We start from the raw sequence: 10,000 nt of genomic DNA on the forward strand, positions 1-10,000 counted from the left end.
TTTAAAAAACAACTGTCGGTTGGGGGGGGGGGGGCCTCATCTCACAATGTCGCTTGGGGCCCCAAGTTGGCCAGGGGCGGCCCTGTTTATAGAGCATGACACAGTCCTCTATTTCTGGACTCCTCTCTTGTGTCAGTAAATATGAAGAAACAGCTGGTTAACGTAGCTTAGCATAGTGAATGGAAACGGAGGGAAACTGCTAGCATAGTAAACAACAAGCTTAAAACATCTCCCAAGACACACACACACACATGCTTCCTCACCCTCCATGACGTAGACCAGGGACCCCACGTCTCCCTCCCTGATGATGCAGGCATCCGGACCAAAGTCCACGGGGTACATGCAGTCCACCACCTCCTGGATCTGAGACAGCTCCAGGTTCTTCATGAAGTCGTTGTCCAGGATGGCGTCTTTTATCATCTCCTTAGACCTAAAGGGGACAGGTTTACTACGTTAGGATATAAAGGAACTACAGCAAGGTCACATGACTTCACGTGACCACCGCTAAGCTAAAGGAGGCTAATGTTGGGCTATAAAGGAACTACAGCACGGTCACTTGACTTCACGTCACCACCGCTAAGCTAAAGGTGGCTAATGTTGGGCTATAAAGGAACTACAGCACGGTCACATGACTTCACGTCACCACCGCTAAGCTAAAGGTGGCTAATGTTGGGCTATAAAGCAACTACAGCACGGTCACTTGACTTCACGTCACCACCGCTAAGCTAAAGGAGGCTAATGTTGGGCTATAAAGGAACTACAGCACGGTCACATGACTTCACGTCACCACCGCTAAGCTAAAGGAGGCTAATGTTGGGCTATAAAGGAACTACAGCACGGTCACATGACTTCACGTCACCACCGCTAAGCTAAAGGTGGCTAATGTTGGGCTATAAAGGAACTACAGCACGGTCACATGACTTCACGTCACCACCGCTAAGCTAAAGGTGGCTAATGTTGGGCTATAAAGGAACTACAGCACGGTCACATGACTTCACGTCACCACCGCTAAGCTAAAGGTGGCTAATGTTGGGCTATGAAGGAACTACAGCACGGTCACATGACTTCACGTCACCACCGCTAAGCTAAAGGAGGCTAATGTTGGGCTATAAAGGAACTACAGCACGGTCACATGACTTCACGTCACCACCGCTAAGATAAAGGCGGCTAATGTTGGGCTATAAAGGAACTACAGCACGGTCACATGACTTTACATCACCACCGCTAAGCTAAAGGAGGCTAATGTTGTGCTATAAAGGAACTACAGCACGGTCACATGACTTTACATCACCACCGCTAAGCTAAAGGAGGCTAATGTTGGGCTATAAACGGAACTACAGAATGGTCACATGACTTCACGTCACCACCGCTAAGCTAAAGGTGGCTAATGTTGGGCTATAAAGGAACTACAGCACGGTCACATGACTTCACGTCACCACCGCTAAGCTAAAGGTGGCTAATGTTGGGCTATAAAGGAACTACAGCACGGTCACTTGACTTCACGTCACCACCGCTAAGCTAAAGGTGGCTAATGTTGGGCTATAAAGGAACTACAGCACGGTCACTTGACTTCACGTCACCACCGCTAAGCTAAAGGTGGATAATGTTGGGCTATAAAGGAACTACAGCACGGTCACATGACTTCACCTCACCACCGCTAAGATAAAGGAGGCTAATGTTGGGCTATAAAGGAACTACAGCACAATCACATGACTTCACGTCACCACCGCTAAGCTAAAGGAGGCTAATGTTGGGCTATAAAGGAACTACAGCACGGTCACAGTTAATTTATCACAGAGGATATATTCGGCTCGATGCTGCTTTTGAGCTTGAATGAAAGGAATCAGTATTTATAATCTAAGTCTGGGAAATTATCCACTAAATGTTGAAGTGAATGAACTCTATTTAAATATAATGAGCTGCTTCTGAAACTTTATTTTAATTGTTTGTTGATCCTGATGAGCAGTCATTATGAAAGCTATAATTGGGTCTGATTGTGGCGTGTCGTTAGCGTCTGTAATCACAGATCCATCAGCAGCTGCTGCGTGCCTCAGATCGTCTGTCCTGCAGGCGAGCAGCTGATCAAACACAGATATATCCACTTCCTGTCAGAGCAGATTTAATAAAGATGCAGCGAAAACAGAACCGAGGAACACGCAGGAAAAAATACTGCTATTATAATTAGAGATATTATTATATTGAGATATTTACTAGTTAACCTTTTCACACATTCACATTTCACTTGACATGATTTTGTTTTGTTTTAAATGATCTTTAATTATTATTTATTGGATATTTTTTTCTTTGATAGATATTGACTTATATACCTGGTCCACTTTATAATGTCCGTTACCTGCATCGTTTCAGACTTGGACTCCTGGACGTGGACTAGAGCTAGTTTTCTCTCGAGTCTCAAGTCCAGGTGAACTCTGCCCAGGTGTGTGCCAGTTCCCGCTGATCCCAGTCTTAAAATGTGCAGAAACTCAGATCAATACATGATGACTCGACTCAACCTCGACTCTGACTCTTCTTGGGTCAATAAGACAAACTAGGACTTGAGCACAGGTAATGGTGACTAGGACTTAGACTAGAGCACAGGTAATGATGACAAGGACTTAGACTTAGAGCACAGGTCAGGAGGACTAGGACTTAGACTTAGACTAGAGCACAGGTAATGATGACTAGGACTTAGACTTGAGCACAGGTAAGGATGACTAGGACTTAGACTTGAGCACAGGTAAGGATGACTAGGACTTAGACTAGAGCACAGGTAAGGATGACTAGGACTTAGACTTGAGCACAGGTAAGGATGACTAGGACTTAGACTAGAGCACAGGTAAGGATGACTAGGACTTAGACTAGAGCACAGGTAATGATGACTAGGACTTAGACTAGAGCACAGGTAATGATGACTAGGACTTAGACTAGAGCACAGGTCATGATGACTAGGACTTAGACTTAGACTAGAGCACAGGTAATGATGACTAGGACTTAGAGCACAGGTAATGATGACTAGGACTTAGACTTAGAGCACAGGTAAGGATGACTAGGACTTAGACTAGAGCACAGGTAATGATGACTAGGACTTAGACTAGAGCACAGGTAATAATGACTAGGACTTAGACTTAGAGCACAGGTAAGGATGACTAGGACTTAGACTAGAGCACAGGTAATGATGACTATGACTTAGACTAGAGCACAGGTCATGATGACTAGGACTTAGACTAGAGCACAGGTCATGATGACTAGGATTTTACTTAGACTAGAGCACAGGTAATGATGACTAGGACTTAGACTTAGAGCACAGGTAATGATGACTAGGACTTAGAGCACAGGTAAGGATGACTAGGACTTAGACCTGAGCACAGGCAATGATGACTAGGACTTAGACTAGAGCACAGGAAATGATGACTAGGACTTAGACTTAGACTAGAGCACAGGTAAAGATGACTAGGACTTAGACTAGAGCACAGGTAAAGATTACTTAGACTAGAGCACAGGTAATGATGACAATGACTAAGACTAGAGCACAGGTAAGGATGACTAGGACTTAGACTAGAGCACAGGTAATGATGACAAGGACTTAGAGTAGAGCACAGGTCATGATGACTAGGACTTAGACTAGAGCACAGGTCAGGATGACTTAGACTAGAGCACAGGTAAGGATGACTTAGACTAGAGCACAGGTAAGGATGACTATGACTTAGACTAGAGCACAGGTCATGATGACTAGGACTTAGACTAGAGCACAGGTAATGATGACAAGGACTTAGACTAGAGCACAGGTAATGATGACTTAGACTAGAGCACAGGTAATGATGACAAGGACTTAGACTAGAGCACAGGTAAAGATGACTTAGACTAGAGCACAGGTAATGATGACAAGGACTTAGACTAGAGCACAGGTAATGATGACTAGGACTTAGACTAGAGCACAGGTCATGATGACTAGGACTTGGACTTAGACTAGAGCACAGGTCATGATGACTAAGACTAGAGCACAGGTCATGATGACTAGGACTTGGATTTAGACTAGAGCATAGGTCATGATGACTAGGACTTGGACTTAGACTAGAGCACAGGTAAGGATGACTATGACTTAGACTAGAGCACAGGTCATGATGACTAGGACTTAGACTAGAGCACAGGTAATGATGACTAGGAGTTGGACTTAGACTAGAGCACAGGTCATGATGACTAGGACTTGGACTTAGACTAGAGCACAGGTCATGATGACTAGGACTTAGACTAGAGCACAGGTCATGGTGACTAGGACTTAGACTAGAGCACAGGTCATGGTGACTAGGACTTGGACTTAGAGTAGAGCACAGGTCATGATGACTAGGACTTGGACTTAGACTAGAGCACAGGTCATGATGACTAGGACTTAGACTAGAGCACAGGTCATGATGACTAGGACTTAGACTAGAGCACAGGTCATGGTGACTAGGACTTGGACTTAGAGTAGAGCACAGGTCATGATGACTAGGACTTGGACTTAGACTAGAGCACAGGTAAGGATGATTATGACTTAGACTAGAGCACAGGTCATGATGACTAGGACTTAGACTAGAGCACAGGTAATGATGACTAGGACTTAGACTAGAGCACAGGTAATGATGACTAGGACTTAGACTAGAGCACAGGTAAGGATGACTAGAACTTAGACTAGAGCACAGGTCATGATGACTAGGACTTAGACTAGAGCACAGGTAATGACGACTAGGACTTAGACTAGAGCACAGGTCATGATGACTAGGACTTAGACTAGAGCACAGGTAATGATGACTAGGACTTAGACTAGAGCACAGGTAATGATGACTAGGACTTAGACTAGAGCACAGGTAATGATGACTAGGACTTAGACTAGAGCACAGGTAATGATGACTAGGACTTAGACTAGAGCACAGGTAATGATGACTAGGACTTAGACTAGAGCACAGGTAAGGATGACTAGAACTTAGACTAGAGCACAGGTCATGATGACTAGGACTTAGACTAGAGCACAGGTAATGACGACTAGGACTTAGACTAGAGCACAGGTCATGATGACTAGGACTTAGACTAGAGCACAGGTAATGATGACTAGGACTTAGACTAGAGCACAGGTAATGATGACTAGGACTTAGACTAGAGCACAGGTCATGATGACTAGGACTTGGACTTAGACTAGAGCACAGGTCAAGATGACTAGGACTTAGACTAGAGCACAGGTAATGATGACTATGACTTAGACTAGAGCACAGGTCATGATGACTAGGACTTAGACTAGAGCACAGGTCATGATGACTAGGACTTAGACTAGAGCACAGGTAATGATGACTAGGACTTGGACTTAGACTAGAGCACAGGTCATGATGACTAGGACTTAGACTAGAGCACAGGTAATGATGACTAGGACTTAGACTAGAGCACAGGTCATGATGACTAGGACTTAGACTAGAGCACAGGTAAGGATGACTAGGACTTAGACTAGAGCACAGGTCATGATGACTAGGACTTAGACTAGAGCACAGGTAAGGATGACTAGGACTTAGACTAGAGCACAGGTCATGATGACTAGGACTTAGACTAGCAGGTATGATGACTAGGACTTAGACTAGAGCACAGGTAATGATGACTAGGACTTAGACTAGAGCACAGGTCATGATGACTAGGACTTGGACTTAGACTAGAGCACAGGTCATGATGACTAGGACTTAGACTAGAGCACAGGTCATGATGACTAGGACTTAGACTAGAGCACAGGTCATGATGACTAGGACTTAGACTAGAGCACAGGTCATGATGACTAGGACTTAGACTAGAGCACAGGTAAGGATGACTAGGACTTAGACACTTCATTGGTCACTCGGCCTCGGACTCGAAGAGCGGGGACTAAAGAATTGACTTGACTAGAAAACTGCATTGTTGTGATTTAATTTTTTTAATTGTAAGTATTTTTGGGGTAATTATGTGTGTTTTGTTAAAAAGTAAGAATGCAAATACATATAAAAACATGTTAAAACAATAGATATGTTTACCACAAGCTAAAGACCTAGTATTCCAATAGGGTGAGGATGATCCAGACGAGGAGGTGTAATAAAGAAGGGAAAGACACTCAAAGGTCCATAAAAAGAGATTTATATTTTATTGTGAGAGCAGACGAGCGCCAGGAGGCTGGGTTTTATTTTGGCGGGGTGGAAAACCTTCAGTATCTGCATGTGAATCAGACTCTGGAGGAACACAGAAACAGGGTGAACGAGACCCCCGAGGTACGACTGCGTGAGAGGACATCAAAATAAAGTGAAGAGGAGGAGGGGAAACAGGCAGGACATGGAATGATACAAAATAAAAACAGGATGCATAATACACCAGAGATTCAACGAGGAAATCAATTAAAGAAAAGTTTCTCAGAGTGACAGACAGCATGTGTTCCCTTTCAAAATAAGAGCCTCTCAGTGACAGCCTCATTAACTCGCCTGGAAACGCTGAGCAGGCGATACTGAACACAGCCCACACACACTGTACTGCAATACCTTTATATAGACCACACACACACCCACACACACACACTCTGATGCTGACAGAGAGAAGTGGTGGGCTGGTAAATGAAACCCTGTCAATTGCCTGTAGAGTGTGTGTGTGTGTGTGTGTGTGTGTGTGTGTGTGTGTGTGTGTGTGTGTGTGTGTGTGTGTGTGTGTGTGTGTGTGTGTGTGTGTGTGTGTGTGTGTGTGTGTGTGTGTGTGTGGGTTGTGGGCAGACAGGTTGTATTGCTCTGAGCCCAGGAGGAATGGATGCCTCAGCGCTCTGAAAGCTTTTCTACAGAATTTAAAACACTACGCGTGATGTTTATTCAGTTTGTGACGCAACTGAATAAAGAGAAATGCCACCGACACAAATGCCATCATTACAATTTCAAATGAGGATGCTAAAATTAGAAATAACCCCACTATGAAAGTAATGAGTAAAATAAATAACTCTACAGGAGAAACGCTTGTGCCTGAAAGCTGCTCGATAAATGCAGTTATATATGTCTTCATTCATTCAAGTAGCTGTTTGGACCCCAGAAGACGTCCTTTCCGTAGAAATGTCTGATATCTGACGCTGCAGTGGGAACGAAGCTGGAAGCGTTACGTCAGGAAGAAGGAACGTCTTCACCACCAAGTTGAACATCACTAGCTACCAAACGGATCAGACTCACGCTGAAACTTCAGTGTGAGGCTGAAGCTTCTGCCTCACACTGAAGCTTCTGCGTGAGTCTGAAGCTTCTGCCTCATACTGAAGCTTCAGCCTCACGCTGAAGCTTCAGTGTGAGGCTGAAGCTTCTGCCTCACACTGAAGCTTCTGCGTGAGTCTGAAGCTTCTGCCTCATACTGAAGCTTCAGCCTCACGCTGAAGCTTCAGACTCACGCTGAAGCTTCTGCCTCATACTGAAGCTTCAGCCTCACGCTGAAGCTTCTGCCTCACACTGAAGCTTCTGCGTGAGTCTGAAGCTTCTGCCTCATACTGAAGCTTCAGCCTCACGCTGAAGCTTCTGCCTCACACTGAAGCTTCTGCGTGAGTCTGAAGCTTCTGCCTCATACTGAAGCTTCAGCCTCACGCTGAAGCTTCTGCCTCATACTGAAGCTTCAGCCTCACGCTGAAGCTTCAGCGTGAGGCTGAAGCTTCTGCGGTGGTTTAAATGGACTGTGCTGAAATCAGACATCTGTTAATGTCTCACCTGTCTCACCTGTCTGTTAATGTCTCACCTGTCTGTTAATGTCTCACCTGTCTCACATGTCTGTTAATGTCTCACCTGTCTGTTAATGTCTCACCTGTCTGTTAATGTCTCACCTGTCTCACCTGTCTGTTAATGTCTCACCTGTCTGTTAATGTCTCACCTGTCTGTTAATGTCTCACCTGTCTCACATGTCTGTTAATGTCTCACCTGTCTCACCTGTCTGTTAATGTCTCACCTGTCTCACCTGTCTGTTAATGTCTCACCTGTCTCACATGTCTGTTAATGTCTAAATGTTATGTCTCACCTGTCTGTTAAACCTCACCTGTCTCACCTGTCTGTTAATGTCTCACCTGTCTGTTAATGTCTCACCTGTCTGTTAATGTCTCACCTGTCTCACCTGTCTGTTAATGTCTCACCTGTCTCACCTGTCTGTTAATGTCTCACCTGTCTCACCTGTCTGTTAATGTCTCACCTGTCTCACCTGTCTGTTAATGTCTCACCTGTCTCACCTGTCTCACCTGTCTGTTAATGTCTCACCTGTCTGTTAATGTCTCACCTGTCTCACCTGTCTGTTAATGTCTCACCTGTCTCACCTGTCTCACCTGTCTGTTAATGTCTCACCTGTCTGTTAATGTCTCACCTGTCTGTTAATGTCTCACCTGTCTGTTAATGTCTCACCTGTCTGTTAATGTCTCACCTGTCTCACCTGTCTGTTAATGTCTCACCTGTCTGTTAATGTCTCACCTGTCTCACCTGTCTCACCTGTCTGTTAATGTCTCACCTGTCTCACATGTCTGTTAATGTCTCACCTGTCTCACCTGTCTGTTAATGTCTCAACTGTCTGTTAATGTCTCACCTGTCTCACCTGTCTCACCTGTCTATTAATGTCTCACCTGTCTCACCTGTCTCACCTGTCTGTTAATGTCTCACCTGTCTCACCTGTCTGTTAATGTCTCACCTGTCTGTTAATGTCTCACCTGTCTCACCTGTCTCACCTGTCTGTTAATGTCTCACCTGTCTCACCTGTCTCACATGTCTGTTAATGTCTCACCTGTCTCACCTGTCTGTTAATGTCTCAACTGTCTGTTAATGTCTCACCTGTCTCACCTGTCTCACCTGTCTGTTAATGTCTCACCTGTCTCACCTGTAGGGTTGGGTATCGTTTGAATTTCCACGATTCTGATTCCGATTCTACTTTTCGATTCTTAACGATTCTCAATTCCGATTCTTTGAGGGCAGGGTAAAACATGATACATGCTTCTTCCACCAAAACAATTACATTTATTCAAGAAACTTTTACACAGGTTAGTTTCCAGTAATATTCACATGAGTCTGTTTATCTCCACGGCTCTGTAACCTGAACCTCTGAAGCTTTTAAAGAACAGTTCTTGTTGATGAAAACAAGCAGATCTGCCTCTCAGGCAAACCGGGAAGACATGCTTGAACATGTTAAAGTAAAACGCTTCAATCTGGTGCACTTTAAGCAGAATGACTAGAGACTAGATCTAGGGGGTACAACTCTAAACACCCATATGAAAAAGATCGGTTTACATTTTAATAATTAAATAAGTATGTGAACCAGTAATCCATAGCCATTAACAAATACATGTAACGTATTTTATTTTTGTTGTTCATTCATATCTTATTTTACTATTTTAGTTATGCATATTTTTGTATCTCTCCAGTTTAAAACGATATGTCTGGTTTACTGTACTATAGTTTACATTGGAATGATTTCAAACCTGTTTCATCCCAATAATTATAAAAGAGTGTCTTGGAAATATGTGTTTACATAAATTGTGATCAACACGTTTGAGACCCACTGAGATAACTTAGACTAAAGTGAACTATCTAAACACTCAGTCCTTTACCTCACTGAGCTGTAGTTATCAGCCTCTCAGTCTGACTGGAGAGGACTCTCCCTCCACATCATTGTAGAAACATCTTCTTCTTCTTCCGTTAGAGCAGCTAGCACCAGATTCTAATAACAACAGCGCCCTCCCTTTCTCCCTCGCTCACTCGCACTTTGGCTGTGAGCTGCGGGCGCCAGATAAGCCAACATCCCCCATTTTCATCACTTGCAGTCCCCATCGTACAGGGCAAATGAAACGTGTAACCGGGGTGAAAAGGGTGTTACATTTACTTAATTATGAATGTTGTTACATCAAGGCCGAACATTAGGATGAGCCCCAACGGTCAAAATGTTTGTTTTCCCTCCCAGAGCTGTCAGCGCAGCGCCTCCACAGATCTGGCGCCCTAGGCGAACATGTATAACGCCAGTGCGACGGGCCGGCCCT

At 44.3% G+C, this 10,000-nt stretch overlaps 1 protein-coding gene across 3 annotated transcripts in view; it reads right to left on the reverse strand.

Annotated features, from left to right (window-relative positions):
• Positions 1-115: 115 nt before the first annotated feature.
• LOC117550870 (cGMP-dependent protein kinase 1-like) overlaps positions 116-10,000 on the reverse strand; it is a 20,900-nt gene continuing 11,015 nt past the window's right edge. For all 3 annotated transcript variants that reach the window (XM_034223435.1, XM_034223436.1, XM_034223437.1), the window contains one exon: positions 116-430. In XM_034223435.1, the coding sequence (XP_034079326.1) occupies positions 133-430 (298 nt within the window). In that variant the 3' untranslated portion in view covers positions 116-132. The remainder of the gene's footprint in view (positions 431-10,000) is intronic.

This window comes from Gymnodraco acuticeps, unplaced genomic scaffold (genome assembly GCF_902827175.1).
Source record: "Gymnodraco acuticeps unplaced genomic scaffold, fGymAcu1.1, whole genome shotgun sequence".
In the NCBI taxonomy this organism is placed as follows: domain Eukaryota; kingdom Metazoa; phylum Chordata; class Actinopteri; order Perciformes; family Bathydraconidae; genus Gymnodraco; species Gymnodraco acuticeps.